Genomic DNA, 26,916 nt, shown 5'->3' on the forward strand with positions numbered 1-26,916 from the left:
TATAGTTTTGATTTGCATTTCTCTAATAATTAGTCACATTGAGCATCTTTTTATATGTCTGTTGGCCATCTGTGTATCTTCTTTGGGAAAATGTCAATTTAGGTCTCTTTAGACAAATAATATATATTTCACTCCCCTTTGTGGGTGATTGGTTGAGGAGTGTGCATGTGATCCACTTCTAGCCAATGAGATGTGAGAAGAAATGTCCTGGGGTGGGGAGAAGCTGTTAGCTTTTATTCCCAGATTAAAAAAAAAAAAAGATACATGAGAAAAATAGTTACTCCAGCCTTTTTGCATTTAACACTGTTTCACCCTTGTTGGAAGACAGTACACAGTTTTGTCCTGCCACAGTCACATTTCAACCATGAAAGGAAAGCCAAGAAAATCAAAGAGGAAGTGACCTTGAGCCCTGACACTGTTGAGATGTCTGTCAAATTATTCAACTTCAGGGGACCTGCCCTTGGATTTCTTGTTATCTGACTTAAGAAAATTTCATTGCTTATCATCACTTTGTGGTGAGGTAGGTGTTACTCAAAGCAGAAGGCTCCCTGACATGAAGGAACTGGGAAGAAAGAGGACACTTTCAGTAACCTCTTCTGAAACACTTCACTATAATCTGCCTCCCCAACCCAAACCTTCTTCCTATGTATCTTTCTCATCCCTTCTCCCACCCTCCCCCACCAACTCTTCCCTTGCTACCTTAAGACCTGGCCTCCTAATAGGTCAGTAAATGACTATGAAATTGACTTATAACCAACAGAAGTGAGAAAACATTTTTATAAGAAAGTACTAATATGCTTTTAAAATGTTTCATGAGGCCATTTCATTTTATGGTCAGTTTCCTTATAAGCTAAAGGAGGGTAGGTGTTCCTCTGTCATTTTTTAAAAAACAGCTTTAATGATGTATGATTTATATACCATAAAATTCACACATGTAAGTTGTACAGTTTGAAGAGTTTTAATAAATTTATAGAGTTGGGTGGCCATCACTGCAATGCAGTTTTAGAACACTTTAAACATGTAGCTATGCTGTTTAATATGTAAAGCCTTAGACGCAAAATGATCTAGAAAGCACCAATTTTAGATAAAAGGAGGAGGTAATAGTGCCAGTGACTACCGTCAACTACCTCTCTCTGTAAAGCAGGTTCCCACACAATACCTCACCCATCTTTGTATCTCCAGAACCTGACATAGCTCCCATTCAGTGTTTCTTGATAATTCTCTAGCAACACCTATAGAGTAGAGGACTATGGGATAGCAAAGCAGGAAGAGAGGATTCTGGGCTAGAAGTCAGGATGGTCAAGACTGGGTTTGGCCCCAACCAGTCCTTCCCAAGCACATAACTTGAGGCAATCCCGCTGTTGCTCTGGACCTCACGTCCTCAGGTGTGAAAGAGAGCCTGGCCCAAGAGCACCAAGAGGAGCGTTGGGCTAACTTTAGCAGGACTCTTAGAGCCAATTTAAACGTATTCTAGAACTCTAATATAAAACAAATAAAAACAGAGCTATCTGGTTAAATTAGAGAGTGAGGCTCGTCCATCTTCTCCTCAGATCCTCAGAAATATCTCAGTGAAATAATGGAGGCATCAAAGAACACACTGGGCTATACATAAGTCCCAGCCACCTCTGACCGTTCAGAGCTCTGGTCATGAGCACCAAAACTCACGACACTCCTGACCAAACATGACAACTACTTACCTCACATTTTAAGTTATTATGATATATTTGAAAATAAGAATTTTTTTTTAAATTCTGAGGCATTTAGGCCCTAACTCAGCAGTATTGGGAAATAAGAACATTAGGCTGGTTTGGCTATATCAATGGTTTTAAGATATTCAAAAGTAAATTCAAATGTAAAATAATATATTAACTGAGACTATGATTTTAATTTTCTAGTCTGTGGAATAAAAATGTTTCTTACTTTAATTCAAATATTTACTGAGTTACCACCATGTAAAAGATGGGCTTCCCTGGTGTCTCAGTGGTAAAGAATCTGCCTGACAATGCAGGAGAAACAAGAGATGCAGGTTTGATCTAATCCCGGGGTTGGGACGATCTCCTGGAGAAGGAAATGGCAATCCACTCCAATATTCTTGCCTGGAGAATCCCATGGACAGAGGAGCCTGGCAGGCTACAGTCCATGGGGTCACAAAAGAGTTTGACACCACTTAGTGACTAACAACAACATGAAAAAGTTACTGTCAGTTCTTGGGCTTGTGATATACAGGTCAGTCCAACCACCCTCACACAGAAGTCCAACCTAATACACAAATAAGCATCAACTCACTATGACAGAATATTGTCACAGTGTTTCAGAGAAAGGCAAGACCATATTCAGGAGAGAGTTCACAAAAGAGCAAGCATTTGATAGGTCTTGAAAGAAGGGTATAATTCCAAATCCCTTTTCAACGTGGGAAGATTATAAATTTTAAATGAATAGTAGACAGAGATGGAGAGTAAAGGACTGAAATTAATTTTTGGAGGCAGGCATTTTCCATCTATTCATCAATTAGATGGATTTAATTAGTCCAAGATCAAATAGGAATGAATACACACAAGCACATCAAGAAATAAAGACACGATTTATCCAGTGATTAAGATGATCGTGTCTCTATTTTTTCTTTAGAAAGATTTAAAAATATTAATAAATTAGCATAAGACTGAAACCTTAAGTCAGTTTTTAAGCCTTTTTTGTCTCAGAGTCCTTTAAGAATCTGATAAAAAGCAATGACTCTTTCCAGAAAAGAAAAAAAAAAAACACAGATACATTCAAAGGTACAGAGAAAATGTGTTATACAATATCTGGTATACAGTATCAGAAGGGTCAAGGACCCTGAAACAAAAATTGCCCAGTTCCCAATCAAGAGCCCCTTATAAGTGGTGACTGGCATTGCAATTTCAAGAAACACCAAGAAGTCCAGTCATAATTCACATCCCTTTCAAAAAAGCCCCATTATGCCAATCTCTAAATTTCTAGAAATTTACATGAGATTAAAAACAGATTGTTCAAGGAGTTTAATTCACATGACCACACCCGATGACACCCTTCAACTGCCTTTATAATCTATTTGTACAAAAAGCAAACAAACTTAAGAAAATACCCTCACCTTAACAAAAATAGCAGGAAAAACAGAATAAACATATCAACAAAGAAAACATACACACACCAAGAAAGTAACATTAAATTTAGGACAATTCTTTGAGCTCAGCTTAGGACATGAAGATCAAAACTCCATGTGTCACAATGTCTGGTCGGAAGCCTTCCAGAACTTTCAGCAGAGATGGAAAGTATCAGGTCATGCCTAGAACCAGAGATTTTCTTTTCTTCTGAGGACACCAGAACAAAAATATCAAGCTCAGTGGTATCTACTTTTGCCAACATCAAAATCTGAAAATTCTTTCATTAAACTGACAAATATTATCTGAGACACTACTGGTTCATAATCCCTTATTCAGAAGCCCTGGGGACAGAATTTTTCAGATTTTAGAAAGGAAATACATTGCACACACCATATAATATGTAACATCCCCAGCTGGGATCTGGGGCTATACCCAAGCATCAAATACATTAAAAATTTGCAGCAAATGGATGCTTCGTCACCCCAAATGGGATGAATGAGCTAGTGGTAAAGAACTGGCCTGCCAATGCAGGAAACTTAGGAGACAGGGGTTGGATCCCTGGGTTGGGAAGATCCCCTGGAGGAGGGCATGGCAACCCACTTTAGTATTCTTGCCTGGAGAATCCCCATGGACAGAGGAGCCTGGGAGGCTATATAGTCCAGGGGGTCGCAGAGTTGGACACTACTGAAGTGGCTTAGCACATACCCACATTCACATTAGCCCAGAACAAGTTTTATCACCCAAGAAGTGATAAAGCCTTCTAGTTTTCGGGAGTGTTTTGTACTTTGGAATTGCAATAAGGGTTTGACTTCTATCATGTTCTGGGGAAAACTGAAATAAGACTAGTTATCTGATTCTCAAGGAGTTTATCATTAAGGAGAGGAAATAAAGCATGTATATGCAGAGCTCTGGACAAGGCAACAGGGAAGAGAGTCAGAGTGATGTGTTTGGATTAAAGCCTTAGAAACTCGGAAATGGGGAAATCACTTCCTAAAGCAGAAACTTGGGGTCCCTTCCTAGAAGAGGAAAATAGCATTGGCCCTGCCTGGACAATGTTCCAGGCCTTTGACTAGAGTGGGGTGGGGTTTCCCAACCATTCTTGATGACAAGAAGCAGACAACTAGTCTTATTTCACTTATTCTCTTTAACACTCATGGGAGGGGTAGGATTAATACATTTATTCAAAAAATACTGAGTGTCCAGCATGTGCCTGGCGGCAGAAGATACAGCGGTGCCCTCCTGGGGCATAAGTCCACATTAGCAGTTCGCAGCTGGGTTGACTTGCCTTCCCATGAGACACCCACAAAGCCCCTAGATGTTCACGGTTGTCACAGTGTGGGGGGAGATGGTAACTGACATCTAGTCCGTAGGGGCTGGGAAGCTGCTAAATACCGTACAGGACAGCCCCCAGCAAAGTCTGATGTGGTCTAAATGTTCACAGGGCCCAAGTGGAGAAAACCTGGTCTATATCTAAACTCGGGGAAATGAAACACAATGTCTTTGCCACTACATTGTCAACTCTGGCCCAATGCTTTCTGTCACGAAAAAGTTGACCCCTCTGCTCTTGCATGTTGATGGGAATATGACTTTCAAATTATTTCATATATATGAACTCTGCCACTTTTTACTCTCTTACTTTGAAAAGAAAAAAAAATCAAAATGTGACAGGCAAAGGAAGCCTTTCTGTTCTCTAATATGGAGCAGACAATGGCTCCTCTCAAGGACACCTTCTCCTGCTCAGGTGAGGAGAAACTCCGAGTCTTTGGGAGGAAGGGAATCCACCAGGACAGCAGAGCGAGAGTTCTCTTTGTCCTCTAAGAGGACTGCATTTGAAATCCAGGTCATCTGCAGCGTGGGTAGGCTGGGCACCCTTGCAGAAAGACCCCCACTCTGAATCTGTGTTGGGAGCATTTGATGAAAGGTGCTTTCCTAAGGTGAGCAATGACCCCTGAGACACTGAGCCTGAGGGCTTTAGGACACATCAGCTGTGGGAGAAGCTAAAGGGATGGGTAGGACACACATTTCATATCAAATGTGCCCAAATTTCCAGGCCCAAGAGTGAGCGAGCTTTGGAGAAGATAAAAGAGCAAAAACACCTATCCTGGCAAAAGAGATGAAAAGAGTCCACAGGTAAGGCTGGGTGAATGCAAAAGGGGAAGAGGGTGGCAGAAGGCGAGAAGGTTAGATAGCATCACTGACTCAATGGACATGAATCTGAGCAAACTCCAGGAGCTAGTGAAGGACAGGGGAGCTTGGCGTGCTGCAGTCCGTGGGATCACAAAGAGCTGGAAACAGTTTAGTGAATCAACAACAACAAGGCTGGGAAAAATCCCAACGTAAGGGGAGGTGACCCTTTTTTCTCCTAATCAAACATGTAGCGAGAAAGTGAAAATTAGCTCAGACTGAGAAAGTAAAAATCTGCAAATGCGGATACAAATGCAGATACAGCCAGCTGCAACATGAACTGGAAATAGTATTCCTTCCAAGCACACACGCTACAGCTGCAAAGGGTCCCAGAAGCCCCTTCTCTGAGAGAGTGACTACTGCTTTTTTACTCCCTGAGAAAGTCTGTCCTCTAAGACCACAGGCGATCAGAAACTTTGCTTTTATGTATCGTATTAGTAATAATGATGTGTTCCAACCTTTGTTGAAGGAAACAAGTCACTGTGACACAGACCAGCACAGGGCCTCCTGTAAGGGGTACTAGACACAGCCCTGCTCGTGGATCAGTGGTTCCCAAAGACACAGGACCTGGGTTCAGCTCACAGACCAGCTGTGATGTGGCCCCACTCACACAGCCCTGTTTTGTTTGGAACGTATCAAAACCCTGCTGCTTCATCTAAATTTCACTCACTTCCGCCTCTCCTCCAAATCTGTAACTGCTCGATTTTGTTCGGTGCAATGCTCCACAGGGTTCATGGGCAGTCCCTGTGTTGCAATGAGCCCAGAAACGTGACCTTGTCAAACTAGCCTAAACCAGGAGCTCTTGGGCTGGCTGGGCATTGGCAGAGGCTAGAAAGAACGAGCATCTGTCAAGTCCCACAGAGCAACCACTGCTGACCCCCTGGGAATCTGAAATAAGCTCGAGGGTCAACAAACGTGTTCTTTCCCTCCCAGTGACTGTGAACTTGGGGAAGGAGACTCGTGGCTACTACACTGCTTTGACAAGCCTCTGTTAGGTACAGAGCCTGGCAAATTGAAATCATTTCTAATTCTCCATCTGCTCCACCACCACTGTTGCCAGTGTCCACTGAGTCCCTGACACTTTCCTGGACTGGATGGTGGGGGTGGTGGGCAGAAGACACCGCCCCCACCATGAGGGATAAATGATAGCCACAAGGCACTACGTGTCACCGTCACAAGGGACAATGCCTAAGCAGCAAGTCAAGGAACAAAGTGATCAGAAAGGTGGTACAAGTGTCCAGTGATAATGTGAGGGGAGGTTAAGCAGGGCAAGTTTAGCCTTTGCTCCCCAGGCATCGTTTGTTTAGAAGCCTGACCTTTGTACACATTCTGTCAAGGACTATTTTTTCTCTAACCTACCTGCTCAACTGGTCCTCTGAATCTCTAAGACTGAACTGTTCGTTCAGGAAGATGCTAAAGAACTCTTTCTTCAGGCTATTTTTCTATCCCACAGAGGCCACAAATCTGCATCAATTGTAGTCAGAAAGAGGGGAGCTCCAGATGTGGTGAGCTGGAGGCACCTCAGGGCACTACATTTATGAATATTTAGACAGCTTTTCTCTTGTTATGAAAATTATGGCAATCTGTTCCACAGCATGCGTTTCTGATGAATTTCAATATCATAAAAGCTTTATTGGGGGAGGGGAGATGATGTTAGTTGTTTAAATAAATCCTGATCAGCTGAGTTTCACTTTCTCTCAGAAGATACCAATCTACACTGAATATTTTTTGAATCATCATAATGCTTACTCGTGACACGAGCTTGTATTGGGTTGGCAAAAAAGACTGCTTGGGTTCTTCAGTAAGATGTTACCAAAAAACCCAAAGAAACCTTTTCAAAAATATTTATCTATTTATTTGGCTGCACCCAGTCTTAGGTTGTGGCACATGAACTCTTTGTTGTGGCACGTGGGATCTAGTTCCCTAACCAGGGACTGAACCCCGGCCCCCTGCACTGGGAGCTCAGAGTCTTCGCCACTGGACCACTGGGGAAGTCCCCTGAACAAACTTTTTGGCTAACCCAGTATCTGAACGCGCTAAGGAGACAGCTATGTGGGAAGGCACATCTCTCCTCTGTACTGCTGGGCAAGTTGTTATGGGTATGACTTCCAACCGGAGGAAGGAGGCTGTGTTCTTCCCCAAGCTCAGGGTCATTTCGAAAAGTGGGTCAGCCCTCTGTGTCCTTCCACCTGAACTTGGGTACTACATCAAAATCCAGAAGCAGCAAAAGGTTCCAAATGGAGGGGGCTACCTGGTAGACTAGGGGCCCTCGTGGAAATCATGGGAGAACCATTACCCCCGGAATTTGCTCTTTACAATGGAAGCCAGAAAGTGTGTGAGGGGTGAGATTAAACTGCAGCAATCTTGCTCTGGCTCCATGAAAACATGGCTATCAATAAAAACCTCTCCAGGCTTCACTGACAGTGATCATTCTTCCCAACCACCTACACACAGACTTATCTCTATGGCATCTGTGCCAAATGACATCCTCTCATATTCCGACTCAATTGTTCGCATCTTTCTTTTGTCTCTCCCAAGGGCTGTTCAATTCTTGGAATGCAGAAAGCTTTCACTCTGAATTATAAAGCTTTTGGAACTGAATCAGATAGTGAAGATGCTGGGAGAGACCTGAAGACTTCTCTCGAGTACAACCCTCTGACTTCAGAGACAATGCAGACAATGAAGAGCAAGGCCAGAGAAACACAATTATTTGCCCAAGGTCACACAGCTAGCTAAGAAGAGAGCTAGTCCCGGAACCTGTGCTTCCTGACTCTCAGCAGAACACCCCCGCCACTGTGTAAAACCACTCGTTATTAACAACTCAGCCCCACTCTGTGATGCATCTAGTGATAGACGTCGTTAATAGATACTTGTGGGACTGAAAGAGGCGTGGGCAAGAGTCAGGATTCTCCCACATGCTCAAGGGAGTTGAGCATTCTGAACTGTGTTAAAATCCAGGCCCAGGAAGCCCATCTTAGATCCCAGAATCACTTTCAAACTGCGCTGTCTGATATGGTGGCCCCTGGGCATGTGTGGCTTTTGATAATCAACACGTGGCTAAGCCAAGATGAGATGTGGCATACATGGAAAATACACGCTGGATTCTGAAGATTCAGATGAAAAGAGAATTAAAATACCTCATTTAATAATTGTTTATGGGTTACACATGTTGAAAGGATAATACTTGGGATATATTGAGCTAAATAAAATATATTTAAATTGAGTTCACCTAATTCTTTTTTTAACCTGTTTCTTTTCTTGTTTTTTCCTTTTTTTATTTTTTAATGTGGCTACCAGAAAATGTAAAATCTTTTATGTGGCTCACATAGTATTTCTATTGGTCAGTACTTCTCTAAAACTCCTTCCACACCCACCACCTAACCCTGCCAAAAAAGACTTGAGTCTCCTGCCTGCAGATATTACTGAGGACAAAAAGATCTATCAAGGATATGCTCTTATTCTAGTGTGAGTTCTTGAGGCCTGAGGATGAGTCACTTAAGCATATCCTGCAGACTGTCCTAATCTGTGTCACAATCTTACAAGTGACACTCAGATTCCCCCAGCTCTGCCTCCCCCAAACCAACTCACAAGTCACCCTAGCTTCTATTTACTCTGCAGAGAGAGGAACAATCTATAGGGCATTTTTCTTTCACTTCTATTGAAACTCTTTTCCATTAAAAAAAATTCTCTGTTTCTCAGAGTCTTATTTCTGCAAACATGACTGAGGTTGGTGAAGGCCACTGGTTGTCACCTGTCACGAGGACAGCCTGTCCCAGGGACCCCATTCCAATTACCTTTGAGATTTGATGTGTCTTCCCCCCTTCCTGCCCATCCTCCACTCCAGCCATTCCAGCAAACTTGCCTAATAACCTGGATCACTGATAAACTTGTTAATGGCCAGAACTACAGAATGAGCAGTTGAATGGAAGGAAGGATGGGCTACCGTCCAACCGGAGAAAACATTATGGAAGTAGTTTAACTCTGAATTCATGTAAAGAAAAAGTTTCAGGATGCTCTTCAAGAATCTTGAAAGTTTTAGTGTTTAAATGGAGATTTAGTATTAGCATTCCAGCAACTGGGAATTTGTTGGAAAAGCACAATTTCTGTCCCCACCCCAGACCTGCTGCCTCATAAATTCTGGAGTGTGCTCTCTGGGGCACACTCAAGTTGGGGACCTGCTGGATTAGAGCGTTAGTCTAGTGAGCTTCCTGCCTCTTAAACAGAGTCTGATTGTATCATTAACACCTTGAAGGCATGTCAACCTCATCTGAACCTTAACCATTAAGACAGCTGCACCTATAACACCCATGAATGTATTTATCTAAAACACCATTTGGGGCTTGGCAGTCCCATAAATTCATTTTTTATGTCTAAGGCAGTAACATTTACTTGGCTCTCAAAACTACCTGTTTTGCACTGAAAAAGGAGTTCCTGGTATATTTTTCGAAACTAAAAGAATACATTTGTGCTTGTTCTTACATTAATCATAATCACATATGTATGATAGAGCTTCTCTCAATCTTTGGATTTCCAAACTAGATTAGTAGTCTGTCTACATTATCCTCATGAGGAAATCTGAAGCTGGAAAAAAAAAGTAAGTGAAATCCCTAGAAGGAACCGCAGTATTTATTCCTGACTAGAGCACGTTCAGAACATTCCAGTTATTGGAAGAATGACTAAAGGAAGTGGAGGGCTGCCAGACTTAGCAAATACAAACACAGGATGCCCAGTTACATTTGAATTTCATATAAATAACCAATATTGCATGGGACATGCTAAAGACAAAAAATTGTTCATTGTTTATGTGAAATTCAAATATAACTGGGCGTCCTTGTATTTTATCTGACAACTCTAGGATGGGGAGCAATGACCGCTGGGAAGGTTGGGGGGGGGGCAATTATCCTCAAATACTTAAAAGACTGTTAGGAGAAAAATGGGCTAAAATCAATATAGACCCAGAGACTAGAACCGATGGGTAAAAATGACAGGAAGAGCATATCTGGCTCGACAGAAGACAGACACTTGTAACTATAGGAATACAACAGAGCTGTGCTGAGGAGTCAAGATTTGGGAGTGTCTGTTGAGTGGTTAGGCTAAAACATAAAGCCTCTCTGACTTGACGGCCTATGAATCTCGACACTGCTTGAATTGCCATTTTCTAAAACCTTCCTGACTCCTCAACTTGGCAGATGGATCCACGTATACATGGATAAGCCCTGGCTCTGCAAGCAGGTGAGAAACAAATGGCAGGAAAGCATCTTCTTCCATCGAGGAGTTCTGAATCGAACTCGTGCCCACCCTACTGGTGGAACACAATGAAACCTATCTGGGTGCATTTTTTCCCTAATGTGCTATTTAAAAAGCCATTAAGATTATATAAGAATTTTTCAAAAGTGGCTCAATGATCATAAAGCCATTCACTGCTTTCAAACATAAAACAGATAAACAAGGAAAACTCACCCTTTGTCCGGCTGTCCATTTCTGGTTTTGATGAATCTGGAGTTGCTGCAGTTGGAGGTAACTTCTTGCCAATAGTCTGAGGGGGGAAAGGATGATTTTTACTTATCAAGATTATTCTCTGCATTAAACAAAGGAATAAAAACATCAAGATCATGATGACGAAAAGCTCACAGCTCATCCCCCAAACCGCACACTTACGTTTTGGTACTGTTCTAGGTAATGGCTGCCTGTCTTCAATTAGGTCTGGACCTCAGGGACAAGTAAGTGGGAAAACCAGCTCAAAAGGGCTTTATCCTTGTAGGCAAGCCATATCTCTTATTGCCATTCTTCCTTGGCTCTTATTAAAAGATTGATTACTTTCAGCAGAGAAAACAGGTACATTTCCCCTCATTTTATGAGAAATTGGCTCAATCTATGGCCCAGAGCAGGTGCTTAAAAGTATTTGCAGCGTGGAAGAAAAGCATAAAGAGGGAGAGCACAAAAGGACAGAAAAAAGGGAGGAATGGAGGGATAGAGGGACAGAAGAACAGACTGATGATGGACAGGTGAAGGACAGGTAGAAGCCACAGTCCACAACAAATGTGCCTTGTTGCGTCTCCTTCTAGTCACCTACGAGCCAACCTGCGGGGAGAGGAAGCATGCTTGTGTCCTCCAAGGTAGGTCTGTCTGCCCTGAAGGTGGAACAAGCAGGGCCAACAACTCCCTTCCTCCTCACCAGCTTTCAAACCCTCCAGGGTTTTGAGTAAGGCCAATGCTGCAGACCCAAGACATCTACTTAGCAATTTTTTAAAAAATACATGAGTTTGAGTTCGTTTTCTTCTCTTCATTCATAGCTAATTCTATTGTCATTCATTATTTCTGGACCCTCCACAGGGAAGACTGGATATTGTCTCTGACTAAAGATAGTCCCCCAAACACAGGCAACTCAGCGACTCAAAGCCACAAAGAAGAAAAACAAGAGTTTCAAAGAGGAGGTCTGGCCCCACTCTGCTCCTCCGCCGTCACATATGTGTGCTGGGGATTAATGCCCAAGGAAAACAGCCCCTGACGCAGGGAAACAGCTGTCAGAGCCAAGTAGCCACGTGCGGCAACCTCTCCAGCAACGAGGGCTTTTCCCAGGCAGAAGTCTAGCCACTGGGAAAACCAAGCATATCGGCCCCCTTGAACACATGAAGGGGAGTAAACTGCACGATTCAAACACCACCCTGTGGCCTGCTTCTTCAGATACAACTGGTTCACCACAGTTTTTCATTCAAAAAAGTTCCTCATGCTTCAAATGCTGAAACTAACATTAAATATGAATATATCACAGAAAGAGGGTAAGATAAATCTAATCCTCAGCCCTTCATGAATTTTTAAAAACATTTGTGACAGAAAGCCTTTAAATTTTACACGGTGACATTTTTATTTAGTGCCACGGGGCTTTCTATATTGGATAAGAAATGAAACCCCAAATATTATGCCGCTCCTCAACCACCGCTAAGTACTCAAACTAATAACATGGTGTGATTCTGACAAAACGTCAAGGACGAAAAAAGCTGGTTGTTATTTGGCCATAAGGTCACATTTGATGAAAAACTGTTCTTAGAATTATCTTGAAACGTCAGGAAGTGACAATAAAAATAGAGGCTCTCAGAGTGTTAGCCGCATTCCTGCTCACACTTCCAACAGAATCTCTCTCCCTTTCTCTGGTTTTCCCTTTTGGGGACCAGAATCAAGCAACACTATTGTCAACAAATTAGGAAGAAGAAAAAAAAAAAAAACAATGAATCCTTTAGTTACTGCTGACAGTAGAGAGAGGAAATTAGGAAAACAGAGCAGTAAACATAATGCCCAATCCTGACTTGGCTTCCACTCCTGAAAAAATCAGACATCCAATGGTTTGGGCCTTAAGCCAGATGCCTTCCTTTAGAGAAGCCTTCACAGGTTGTGTATTTTTATGACTCCCCCTTATTTGGTAATGAAAGGAATTGTCGCCCTCCAGCTCTGATGTCTTGGTTTACCAGTGATATCCCAGTTTACCAAGCTAAGGGACATCAAGAAAGGCCACCAGTTAAATACACCTACTTCTGAACAGAAAGATATAAGAAAGCAAAGATTAATCTATTTTTTTTTTCTTTGTATTTCAGAAAATACAGCACACTGGCCTCTGCATGGATCCCAGAATTGGGGTGGTGGTGAAGCTGACGTGGCTATCATCTTCTGGGGGTGCTACATCTTAACTTCTTTCTTCTTCCTCATATGGGCCCTGACTAAAGGTCGAGAGGAATGCCAGCTCCTCCCCGATCAGCCTGGTCTTCCAGGAACCTCTCTTTTCTCTAGGACCCAGACCTAGAGAAGTTTGCCTCCCAGACCCATGGCACCAGCCTCATCTGCGGACTGTCAGGAAGGCCAATTCCCAGGCCCCGCCCAGCCTTTCTCAGTCATAAAGCCGGGGGATGGTGCCTGGAAGTCTCTGTCTGAACACACCCTCCACGGCATTGTGATGTACATTCAAGTGTGACAACCACCAACCTCGATGTAAAAGGATTCCATTAGCACTAACCAATTACCTGTTCCTGGGATTAACAGCTTGGGTGCCTAGTCTCAAACCTAGACAAATTATAAGACATCTTTCTTGCTCTTCTTCCTTTCTTCTCTACCTCCTTCCACCAAATGCCTTCCCCTTCTCCAGTCTTACTGGCATAAGAACTTGTCATTGCCAGTAAATGAGTCACTTCAGAAAACACATGAAGTTTAACAGAGCAGACAAGGTGACAATATCACTGAGGGAGATGGTGGGTGGGGGCCAGGGGAGTACAGGTGGCCACGAGACCCTTCACCAAAGGAGAACTGAAAGGTTGAATGAATGGATAGCAGATGAATGAATGGACAGTAAGATGGCTTTGAAGCAAAAATGGAAGACTATATCTAGCCTCCCTGGGCTCAGACTACCGTGAAGACCAGGTGTGTAGATCCCCATGACTGCACCAACCTTCAGGGAAGGCCAAGCCCTGCTGCTCTTCAGTGGCATCTGGGGTGGGAGGTTTCTTCACTGGACAAGACTCTCACACGCTCAAGGGAAGTTAGCAACCCTCGCTCCTGCCCAGTTAATAGCCTAGAGTGGTCCTTCATCACTGTGTCCACCCCAAACACCCTACACCTTTTCCAAATACCCCATCTGAGAACCTCTGTCCCTTACTCTTCCTCTAAATACAAGAAGAAAGACAAAAGGTAGTGAAATACTTCTTTCTCACCAGACTTCTAGCTTCCCCTACCTCTGAAAACATCTGGACTAAACATGAATGGAAACCCTAGATTTTAAAGGGCACACATCATGAGAACAATGCCCAGCTCCAGTGCACACAAGGGTCCTATGTAACTGAAGGTCAGCCACCATGCAGGTTTATGTGAATGGAAAAACTGGGGAACTGTATCCATATATCTCTCATCCACTTAGCAGGCGGTAGAGGATGTGGATGAGCATCCAGGATCTCCACTTTTGGCCTCTTCAGCCGAGTTCAGAGTTCCTGCCCTCCTGGGTATCACAAAGAAGATGGTTTATGCCGGGCAAGTATGGGCCCTACACTTATGGGCTGTGCTGATGCTGCTCAGGATGCAGCTCTTCCATCTTCTAAGAGATCTGCAAATGGGCTCACTTTATCAAGCACCTTCCAAAGGAGGGGGGCCTCCCTTGTGGTTCAGCTGGTAAAGAATCCGCCTGCAATGCAGGAGACCTGGGTTCGATCCCTGGGTTGGGAAGATCCCCTGGAGAAGGGAAAGGCTACCCACTCCAGTATTCTGGCCTGGAGAATTCCATGGACTGTATAGTCCATGGGGTTACAAAGAGTCGGACATGACTGAGCAACTTTCACTTTCCAAAGGAGGGACTCCCATGCTCTGCTCCATAGCTCAGGCCATGTGCCCTCCTCTATTCTGTGCTGTGGCTAAAGACTTCCCAGGATCCACATCCACGTGCCTCTGGTCTGACTTCCCCCAACCCAGAGGCCACTGCTGGTCTGGGAGTGGATGTATGTCTGGAGCTGACGTGTATGGAGGGGGAAGCTCTACAGATGGTGACTATCTTCAACACACAGTCATCACCAAGTTGGTGTCAACTTCTGTCGCTCCTGTCACGCCCTAAACTCCAATTAAAGCCTGATTTTTAAAAATAAGTAATTCAAAAAATTCTGTCCTTTGAATAGTTAATATCAGAAGTCCCTCACCTGTGAGCTCTCTTGACAAAAGTATTAACCACAGTTTCGGGGGAGTTTTGTGAACAGTAAGAGCATCATATACACTTCCAGCTCAGCAAGATTTTGGTAATAGAACATCAGGACAGATAACTCACATATGATTTCAGTTAGTGAAGTTAGTTATTTTTTTTTTCTTTTCTGTGCCAAAATGAAGAAACTAATGCTTGTAGGAAACACAATCACTGGATTGGACTCAAGTGGAATCCGGTTCCCTCATGACTAATAATCTGTTTCTCTTTGCAACTGCTGGAGCCTGAGACCAGGATCCCGCTCAAACCAAGCACAAAAATCACTCCTCTGACTTTATTCTAATTCAGATGCAAGCTCCTTTGAGTGCAAAAAAATTTCCAGTTATAGGACAATGCTAAGGAGAGGAAAGTTTAAGTTTCACCTCTGGAAGTCTCTTCTCCAGCACGATCACAGAAAACTGAAATCACAAAGGCAACCAGGTTGGCGGGGCAAGGGGAGGAAGGAGAGAGCTCTGTACATCCTAGCAGTTAGTGGAGCCCCACTGTGGGAAGACTAGGCTTTCTGGCGGCTATTCTAGGAAAGGGTGATCTTCTGAGGAGCTAAATGGAGACAGCATTCAAGTGTTTACACAAAGCCAAACACAAGAGATGACATTTCAAAAAGCTGGTGAGATACAAGATCAAGGATGGCTCTTTGAAGGCATTAATTTTATTACACTAGTATCTGACAGTACTTTCCCTTTCTGTTCAGTACAGATTTATTAAATCCAAAACACATGAAGCAGTGAAGCAGACGAAAAGGCAAGAGGATGCTGAATGTCCCTGCAAACACTGAATCAGCAATTCCCTGGGTTCTCCAGAGTGGTGTGTTGAGGGGTGCCCACCCATTGCATGGTCAGCCCAAATCCTGGTCAAGATACAGGCCATGGGAGGTCACGGTGAGAAGAGAGACAAAACAGTGTCTGTATATGACCATATCCACAACCTTTCAGCTTTCCTTTCCCACCATAACTCAGAGAGATATATAAACTGCTATTTAAACTCACTGTTACCTTTTTAATTTATTCTTACAGGCTCCTTTCACAAACATCTATGACTGATGATATTATGAAGTCTTCTCGGTGCTCAGCAGGGAGAGGCAGGAGCAGGGCAGAAGCCCTGTGAGCAGCCAGCTACTGTCTGAGCCAGAAGAGAACTAGTACAAAAGAGTGTCCATACAACAGAGCATCTGTGCACTTTTAATAGAAGATTTTTTTTTAACTCGCTGGGAAATTTACATTAACAATTGTCAATTCACCCACCTTTGACTGGCTCAGCTTAAATGACTTGATCTCAACAGAAGATATGCCAGAATACAATACAACTCAAAATTCTAAAAATCAAATGCATAGTGCAGTAGGAAAAATATATATTTGGACCTCCATCCTAGGGACAGAGGTTACTTTCGAAATACCTCACATACCACTGTGTTAATTCTGACATCTCCAAAGGGACATGCTTCATGTGAATCTCTTTCAAACTTGGCTACAAGAGAAGATAAAATGTAAAAAGTAATCTTCTGATTATGATGTTGGGCTTAAGACTTACAATTATTCACATAATGTGTATTTCCCTGGCTGTCTTGAAAAGTTAGTGATAAGTCAAGTTACATGAAACCTCCCGGCCCAACCAGAGTTAAAGACCTTGTCAGATTCACAGCTGCTTTAGAAGTATTTGAAGTTTAACTGCTTTTCTCCTTCTTTCTTTTCAGAAACAGTGCCCTCCTTGAGAGCAAAGCCTAGATGTTAATTATTCTCTTATCTCCACAAAGTAAAGGGTCAGGAAGTGCTCACTGAATGGAGCCAGAAATCTGGGGACGACATCTCCTCCGCCTTTGCCTTACCATTAGCATCCTACCACATCACAAGAGCTACATGAAAGGAGCCGTCCTCCTTGACAATCCAGACCCCTCTTGGAGTCCTGCTGTTTGTCACTGTCACATATCAGCTCTTCTAGCCTGGTTTCTGATAACAGCAGATTCTATTCTTGGCCCTCTATGGCCCCTGTCTCACTCCCTCGTTCTCATGCACATGACTCCAATCTCCTATTAATTATTGGTTGCCATAAAGAAGAACCCAATCTCAGCCAGGTTTCTGGTGGACCTCTCTCTGCTTGTGACTTCCAAATACTCTTCCTTGCTTGCTCCCTCACATTGTCTCAAGTTCCTATTTATTATGATCAAAGGACTCTCACTTGGAGGGGTCACTATCACTCATGTATGTGTACACACACACACCCCATTCTCTTGTTCTGAAATAATTTTCCAAAACGTGTTGCCAAGATGTTCCACCAACACACCAACTCAGCACCTCAACACCTAATGTCACAATTTGGTAAATGTGGGAAACACAGAATACTTGGGCTCGAAGAAGTCCTGTAGTTACAGTGTACTTTTATCCTTAACATTATTTCGGAGTTTTCTAAATTTATGTGAACACATCCCACTTCTTTGATACCTGTCGACACATCGCAAGAATGAGCAAGCTATGGAAGAGCTGGGTGAGAACATTACCACCTTTGCTTCCTAAATTCTCTTGCCTCATCCTCTCTGTCTCTTAGACTCACAACTTGGAACCCACCCTTGACTCTCTTACTGTACCTTTCCATATCAAACCCACCACCCAGTTCCTGCTTTCAGATTCATCCCTTCCTCTTTGACCCCAGCCTATGGACTTAGCTTCTGTCACAGGGACTATTTTGAAAGTTTTCTAGACAACGGTCCTATTCCCCAATTCAAGTCGCTTCTTTGGATCTCCTGTAGACTCAAATTTTAATCACTCTCCACCATCACCCCATACTATATCTACTTAAAAACACTCAGAATATATACTGTTTCTCAATGGCTATTCATGTAAATTCCCAAAGTCCTGAAGAAATTTGAGGGTTTACTTCTAATCGCTGCAACGTGCTAGATCTCTCCATGGCTGGCATCTTTCTCTTGTGCTCTTAGACAAAGAGCAAACTTTCTCTGACTGTAAGACACCTAATCCCATCTTAGATGCTTCCATTAAATCTTCCAGGGTTTACTCTGTCAACTTGTCCAATAGAAACGTTAGTATCTATCCTTTTACTGAATGTGCTTATATGAAGTCTGTTTTATATTTGTATGTTAAACACACACACTCTCTCTCTGAGACACATGTGTGCATCAGCAGGAAAGATGTACCTGAGAATACGAGCCAAATTCTAGAATTTATCATGCACTGTAACTTCTGCCAGGATCTGATCATTTGGTTCATTTGTTTGCTTTTTGAATACCTCAGGAGACCATGCCCTAAAAAAACTGGAAAGAACCATCCAATACATGCATTAATGGGATGGGCTGGATTTTCTCTTTGTCAAAGCAAAATAACTTTCTGAAGGTGTACTAGAGGCTTCCACTCATGCTAGGGAAATGCAGTGCTAAAGAACGAATCAAAACCTTAAGCACTCAATGAGGTGGAGGATGTACATTCAGACAACATTAAAAGCATAGAAGGCAGCTCTCCAAACGTCTGACAGTATATGAAAATGCTATTTCTATTTTACCCCCACTGTTCCCGAGAGAGGAGCCTGCCTGCTATTTTGTTGTAGGACATCTTATTCAAAGAGGATAAACAAGCCAAAGTAAATTTCCATTTCACATACTACTTTGGCAAAACACAATTTACCATTATGCTTTCAAAAGACTCTCTTCTGCTGTTAGGACACATAAAAGGGAATCACGCCTTTCTTCTACCAGAGGATTAGTTTTATCTTTTGATTAATAATACCTTCCTTTTAGATGCATTTAGAGAATTTAAGAAGAATGTAGAAAGATGGTAGGGCAGCAGGGAATATCACAGGGCCAGTTTGAGTTACGTTTATCCAGGGCTTTAATAAGAAACTGCCTACACATACATGGAGCAAGTCCTAATTTTCTAATCAAGCAGCTGTATGAATTCAATGAGCATACAAGATCCTTCCCAGCTCTACAGTACTTTGACTTATTCAGTCCCAACATAGTCTAGGCTATTCCCCTTACCTGGGATAGCATCTTTTCCTTTAGTATATCTGAATTCCATCTCACCTCTAAGGTGCAACTAAAGTCCAGCTAGCTAAATGTATTCTACTGACATGCAGCTGACATGTGATCATGACATTTTTATGTGTATGAGATACTTGAGGGCAAAGTATTATTCAGTATTCCTTTCTATCTTTAAAGTGCTCCATCACTCTTCCTTCATTCACCCTTCCTTCCTTCTTCCCTCCCTTCCTTTCTTTCACTCACTCACGTGTTCATTTATTTAGCATTCTTTTCTAGAAATACCACCATGAGTGAACATTTGACTTTGACCACTATTACAGGGACATCAGGGGCTTACCAGGTAGTGAAGTGGTAAAGAACCCGCTTGCCAATGCTGGAGACACAAGAGACGTGGGTTTGATCTCTGGGTTGGGAAGATCCCATGGAGGAGGAAATGGCAACCCACTCCAGTATTCTTATCTGGAGAATTCCATGGACAGTGGAGCCTGGTGGATTACTGCCCATGGGGCTGCAAATAGTTGGACAGGACTGGGCAATAGAGCACAACAACACAACCATAAGCCATGATCCATGCTGGAAGCTGGGTTTACAAAAATCAGATGGGCCAAGCCTGGATCTTTAATGAGTTCAAAGTTTAGCAGTGGAGACATACTAATTAACCAAGAACCACAGTGCAAAGGGATAAACATGACAATATAAGTATATATAAAAGAGAAAAAAAGAGCCATTAACAATTCTACATGGGAAAATAAGTCTCAGAGCAGTGATGCTGCTGCTGCTGCTGCTAAGTCGCTTCAGTCGTGTCCGACGGCTGGAGTTAAATTCTAAAAGATGAGTAGGAATTTGCCCAGTAGAAAATGGTAGAAAAAGCATTAGGGCTAAAGAAAAGAAGGAGCAAAGGCAAGAAGGTAAGCAGAGAATGGGGGCTTCACAGCACAGAATGGGGCTGACAAAGAGGGGATCCTGCAGGTGGGGTGAAGGGAGGGGGAGATGCCTGGACCAGGAGGTCAGCAAGATAAACGGGGCCAATGTTACAGTCTGTGCTTTATCTTAAAGGCAACTGGGAGTAAGCAGAGGTATGGTCTGATCACATTTTTGACTTTAAGACCAGTGATCTGGTGGCACCGGGAGGAATGAAGAAGAAAGAGCACGCGAAAGTCAAGGAGATCTTTAGGAGGTTGACACAATGATCCAACTGAGGCAGTGAAACTAAGGATGCAGAAGAGAGGTTGGAGAAACACATAGACTGCCAACATGTTCATACTCCACAGTCATGACGGGGATAAATCAGTGACTGAATTGGTGTGTATACAGATGGGAAAACACCCAAACTCTGTTATGTTCTTAAGTCAACATATACGGATTCAACAGAGATGTTGAGTGCCAATGGTATAAGAAGAACGTTAAATTCAGACCCTCACTAGAGAGGCAAAAAAGCTGGAAACAGAGGTTCAGAGGAGCATGGTGGAAAATCTATCCCAATGAGAAGAACCACAGTGGATGTGTTTCTCAAGTCTCTGATGCTGGTGTGGTGACATCAGTGAAAAAATAGTAGGTCTGTGATAGTTTTGAACAGTTAGTTTACTGTTAAAACATCAATCCATCTACCATTTGAAAAGATTAAAAAAAAAACATAAAAATACATAAGCTCTTGACACATATGAAAAAGAATCTTTCTAATCTAACAAATTTCAAGTAAACAGTTTAGTCAAGTATGTCTCCAAAAATGTCTTAGGATAGAGACAAAAATGGGAAATTTCTTTCCCCCAAAAGAAATTTCCAGACAAGCTTTTCTGTCCTTCAGAGGAAGGAAAGGAAATGAAACAGTTTCAGTCACAATAAGTTAATAAGCTATGCTAAGCTTGTTAATAAGCTATGAAGTCCATAATAAATAACAAAGCAGGCGGAGCTGGTTTAGAAAGCTGACCTATATTTTGGGGGCATCATCATGAAAACTGTGACCAACTGATACCTGATTTTCAGTGTCACCAATAAGGTCTCACTATGTACTTTAGGACACACTTTTAATTTCTCAGGAAGTTCCTTAAAAACATTTGGAAGCTCTGTAATGTATTTATATTGCTGGCATAAAGATCTAATAACCAATCAGTATGAGCACTACTGGTTTCCTTATAACTCTGACAAGCTAGAAGCAGCTTGCTTTGTTCTAAAAGTGATATTAGTCATATTTTGTACATGTAAAATTTTTTAATTATGTATTTTTCAAATCAAAATGTAATGTCCTCTATTCTAGGTATTCTGGGTCTTAGAATCATGGTAAGAATATTCATGCAAACGTGAATCTATAAACATGTAGCTTCTTGTTTCTTCTCTGTAAGCTGTTGGAGTACTCATTTTAGTTTTACGTATTTCTAAAATAAACATTTCAAAATCCCCACCCCCACCCCATCAAAGAAAAGAAAGAAAAGAGGTAATACTTGGAACAATGTTTTGTTGCTTGGTTTTCAAGTAAAATTGCTACTTACAAGGCTAGGGCATACAATGAAAGATTATCCAGCCTTAAAAAAAAAAGGAAATTCTGACATATGATACAGCATGGATGAACTGTGAAGACATTACATTAAGTGAAAGAAGCCAATCACAAAAGGATAAATACTAGACGATTCCTCTCATATGAGACACCTAAAATAGTAGGAATCACAGAGACACAAAAGTAGCATGGTGACCACCAGGGGCTGGGGCAGGAAGAAGGGAGACTTGCTGGGTACAGAGTTTTGGTTTCGCAAGGTGAAAGGAGGTCTGGAGACAGACAGCTGATGGTGATAGTTGTGTAAAAATGTGAATGTACTTAATGTCACTGAACTGTACGCTTAACAATGGTTAAAATGGTAAGTTTTATGTTATGTATATTTTATCACAATTTTTACAAAGGCTTAGGGTATACTGCTCTTTCTCTACCAGCCTCTCTCTATGAAGGAATACTGACTAGAATGGCAAAAAAAATTGCTCATGAGGCTCTGATATCCTGCTATTTAATATTCAACCACAAAATCATTAAGGGTGCAGACAGCATGTAGTGAGGTGAGTTACAGAACAAACCCATCTTTATCCAGAAACTCACCTCAGTCTTCCAGTAAAGACTCTTTCCACTTCTCTGAAAGATAACCGACTGTCTCCATAAAGACAATCTCTAAATCTGGCTAATGTAAATATTACTAGCTCTGGCTTAAATCCTGTAGGACTCATTCCTTATGTTCATCAGCTGCTCTACAGATTCCCAAAGAATAACACTTACTCCTTTTTGGAATCAACTAGGCTCCCCGATTTTACAGAAGAACAGAAGAGAAAACTGCACCAAAGCTTAAAGACTCAATGACACTACCTTTATATTTTATTAGAAAGAATGAGTTCACATCACATACTTATGCAAAACAGGGACTTATAAGCACATCCAGAGGTCAGGTACACATTGCTTACATTTTCTAGATGTAGAGCTGAATACTTAGAAAGATGACCCCAAGGTGCTCCAAGAATGGAGGTCCTCAAAAAGAGATCCAATTAAACTCAGGGTAGTTTAATGACTAGTTATTAAGATATTAACAACAAAAAAAGATATTTAACAATGAGGGGTGAACCCAAATTCTGTGCCTTCCATAAAAATATCCTAGATGCCAACTGTTGGAATTCTCCCACTTCTTTCTATTCCTACTGAACTTGCTTTGAATCTCTAGAATAGCATTCACTACTCTCTGCCTTGTAATTATGGCCACTGATGTATGTATCTGTTTAACAGACTGAGATAATAAGCAAGACAGGAAGGCAAGGGCTGTATTGTGGTAATCTTTGTATTCTGTGATGTGTCTTGCACACTGGAGGTACGAAATATTCGTAATTTACTTCAGCCAACAATAAATTCAACATCCATCCAAAACATTTAGATTTGGGGGCTTCTCTGGCAGTCCAGTGGTTAAGACTCCACGCTTCCAATTCAGGGAGTACACATTCAATCCATGGTCAGGGAACTAAGATTCCACACGCTGGGCAGCATGGCCAAAAAATTTTAAAAAATATTAACAATAAAAAAAATTTAGATTTATGGGGAAGTCCTGTGTAAGATGCACTTTCTAGGTACAAGGGATGTAAGAATGGAACAAATCAACCTGTTTTCCCTTTCATGATCGCATCTGGTGGTTAAGAGTGAATTAGTATTAATAGGAATCCCCTCTAAGATCAGACTTACCAACTATGTGATCCTGGGCAACTTACTTAACCTCAGTTGCTTTGTCTGAAATGGAGATAATAGATACCTCATAGATCTTCTAGGAAGATTAAATGGAAAAATATATGTAAAGTATATAACCATTATTACTGTTATTGAATTTTACCAAATAAAAAAATCAATCATCATAATGCCTCTTCATGAATCTAGTTACAAAGGAAGACTGTTTCAATTACAACAGCTTTGAAAAACAGCAGGTTAATTGTCCCGCTCCTCTGCTTGGGGACTGAAGAGCATGAACAACTTATAGAAGATAGTCACACAGCAGAGACAGGCTCAGAGGAAAGCAATCATTCTGAAAAAAGATCAAGGAAGAAGGGCAACAGCCATCACCATATAGTCACTGCCTATAAGGAAAGGCAGACAGAACAAACAGGAGAAACCACAAGGACCAGAGCCGACAAAAAACAGAGCATTCAGGTCAATAAGGCTTCGGTTAAGGTGGTGCCCAACAGTGAGTGGCCAGAAGCCCCCCAAGTTCAAGCCCACGCCAACTGCTTCTGGCTGCTCCCAAACTGTTATCTACTGTTAACGATGGAAAAACAACAAGGCATGTGTCTGGGGAAAACGGCCTGTTGTCAGAGAACAGAAAGCCTTTTATTGAGCATTTTGATACTCAGGAGTAAACACACCACCACTGAAAATCACCCCAAGCCATCTTTCACAAAGCTTGGCAACCATTCAATAATGGATGAAGAAATCTGAAATTGCCAGGCCAAACTGATACTCCTCCCAAGGCAGTGAAGAAACAGTGGCTGAATGAGACCATAAACTCATGTGGTACAGATTTCCAAATATGCTAGTGGATATTGCTGACAGATACTTACACATGAAAAGATGGATTCACAGGCCTCTTCCTGGAAGGGGCCAGGCTTTACTGCCAAATGCTGCTCTTAAAGGCTTCTTTCAATACCAGGAAGGAAGGGACAAATAGTATTCAGTTTGGATCCTATAGGTAGTACATTAAATTCAGCAAACATTTGTGGAATGCCTACTGCTACACAGCCCATCCCACAAGGCAAAACGGCTTTCCTCTGTTATTTTTATCTCTGTTTTCAAGACAGTGTTGTGTTTTTAGCTATAATATGGGAGATTTAAATACAATATTGACAGGAATCAATGCAACCATCCAATTCCAGATCTCCCAGATCTTCTAGGTAACTAGAGCCTCAAAGCTGAACATTCCATAGCCTTCTAGAGAGATGTCTACTGAAAGTTTGCAATGACATGGGAAATCATATATAATACTGAGTGGAAAAGATACACAATCATGTGTGTAAAAAAAAATTATGCATGTGGTATGATCTCAACCAGTTAAAAATGCATGGCAAAAGGAGTGAAAGCAAATACAAAATAATGTCAACAGTGTGGACCCCAGGGTGATTAAATTATAATGCTTTTTACTTTCTTGTATATTTAAAAAATTTTTTCAATTCAAGGATAATCGCTTTATAGAATTATATTGGTTTCTGACACATATCAACATGAACCAGTATACATGTGTCCCCTCCCTCTTGAACCTCCCTCCCACCTTCCTCCTCCTCATCCCACTCCTCTAAGTTGTTACAGAGCCCTGGTTTGAGATCCCTGAGTCATATGGGAAATTCCCATTGGCTATATATTTTTATACTATCCAGTGTTTCTACAAACCAGTGATTACTTTTAGAGTAAAAGTTTTAAGAAAACAGCACACACTAACATAGGTAGAAAGAATGGCCTACCTTTCACATTATTGATGCCTTTCTTAAAGTCTGACTTGGTTTGCAACACACCCTAACTAGAAATCACATGCAGCTTCCATTAGTGTGTCATTATATTTCCTTTTCCAAGTCATCAGTAAGGATGCTAAGAACAGATGTAAAATGAGTCATGATGGTAACTCACAAGATACCACCCATACAGAGCATCCCTGGCCATTTATCATCACACTTTACTTATAGTTATCCATCAGTGACTAAGTGGATGATATAAAGTCATTTTCAATTAATGTTGTTTCATAAAAAGTATCAAGTCATTTTATCAAATGTTTTCAAAGTAAAAAATATATTTCTTGCTCTTCTAATTAAACCCATGAATTCCTATTTATACACGGGAAAGGGACTGAAAAGAGTTGAATTAACTGTGTAACTGTTTTTAATGAATGATTCCTTATCAAGTTCTCACTTCCCAGTATTTGAAGAAGCACTGGTTTAAGGGGTGTGACCTATTTGCACAGGGTCCACAGCTTAATTGCTCTCAGTTTTCTATCAGTTCTTCATAAGCAAAAACTCTTTTTAAACACAAACCAAAGTAATTATTACAAATAGTTTCTCAAATGGTAGAAAAACAAAATGTGACTGAACTCTGGTTCCCAGATTTTGAGGTCTGGTTGTTTTCCCCCTGATCTTAGAACTACTGACTTAAGTATATCAAACCCTTATAATCACACAGATTTCACAGCTATCTTCTTTTCTCAACTATTTACCAACTGTCTTCACTTAATGTGAACATACTTTGATTTTGCTACCTTTCAAAAACCAAGCCTGACTTTTTTTTATATGAGATTCAAGTTTGGGGTGTGGACAGATGGAATAAATACACTTTTAAGAGAAACCTTTTTGTAGAAAAATTTCTGGTCCATTAGAGCAAAAGTTCAATTCACTCTGTGCTTGGCTGCCATTTTTATTCATTCATTCATTCAAACTGTAGTGTCACAGCAAGTGTCAGGAGGAAAAACAGTTCTCTTAAGTCTACGAACAAAGCTAGTGGACGTGACAGAATTCCAGTTGAGCTATTTCAAATCCTAAAAGATGATGCTGTGAAAGTGCTGCACTCAGTACACCAGCAAGTTTGGAAAACGCAGCAGTGGCCACAGGACTGGAAGAGGTCAGTTATCATTTCAATCCCAAAGAAAGGTAATGCCAAAGGATGTTCAAACTACTGCACATTTGCACTCATCTCACATGCTAGCAAAGTAATGCTCAAAATCCTCCAAGCCAGGCTTCAATGGTACATGAACCATGAGCTTCCAGATATTCAAGCTGGATTTTAAAAAGGCAGAGGAACCAGAGATCAAAGTGTCAACATCCGTTGGATCATCAAAAAAACAAGAAAGTTCCAGAAAAACATCTACTTCTGCTTTACTGACTACACCAAAGCCTTTGACTGGGTGGATCACAGCAAACTGCGGGAAAGTCTTCAAGAGATGGGAATACCAGTCCACCTGATCTGCCTCCTGAGAAATCTGTATGCAGGTCAAGAAGCAACAGTTAGAACTGGACATAGAACAACAGACTGGTTCCAAATTTGGAAAGAAGTATGTCAAGGTTGTATATTGTCACCCTGCTTATTTAACTTATATGCAGAGTACATGATGTGACATGCTGGGCTGAATGAAGCACAAGCTGAAATCAAGACTGCTGGTAGAAATATCAATAACTTCAGATATGCAAATGATACCACCCTTATGGCAGAAAGTGAAGAGGAACTAAAGAGCCTCTTGATGAAAGTACAAGTGGAGAGTGAAAAAGTTGGCTTAAAGCTCAACATTCAGAAAACTAAGATCATGGCATCTGGTCCCATCACTTCATGGCAAATAGATGGGGAAACAGTGGAAACAGTGTCAGACTTTATTTTTCTGGGCTCCAAAATCACTGCAGATGGTGACTGCAGCCATGAAATTAAA

At 41.6% G+C, this 26,916-nt stretch overlaps 1 protein-coding gene across 13 annotated transcripts in view; it reads right to left on the reverse strand.

Annotated features, from left to right (window-relative positions):
- SH3KBP1 (SH3 domain containing kinase binding protein 1) overlaps window positions 1-26,916 on the reverse strand; it is a 334,366-nt gene that overhangs the window by 89,436 nt on the left and 218,014 nt on the right. For all 13 annotated transcript variants that reach the window (XM_086387406.1, XM_086387410.1, XM_086387408.1 and 10 more), the window contains one exon: window positions 10,764-10,839. In XM_086387406.1, the coding sequence (XP_086243532.1) occupies window positions 10,764-10,839 (76 nt within the window). The remainder of the gene's footprint in view (window positions 1-10,763; window positions 10,840-26,916) is intronic.

Source organism: Bos grunniens, chromosome X (assembly GCF_055505025.1).
Source record: "Bos grunniens cultivar Pamir isolate PY7600 chromosome X, Bosgru_T2T1.0, whole genome shotgun sequence".
Lineage (NCBI taxonomy): Eukaryota > Metazoa > Chordata > Mammalia > Artiodactyla > Bovidae > Bos > Bos grunniens.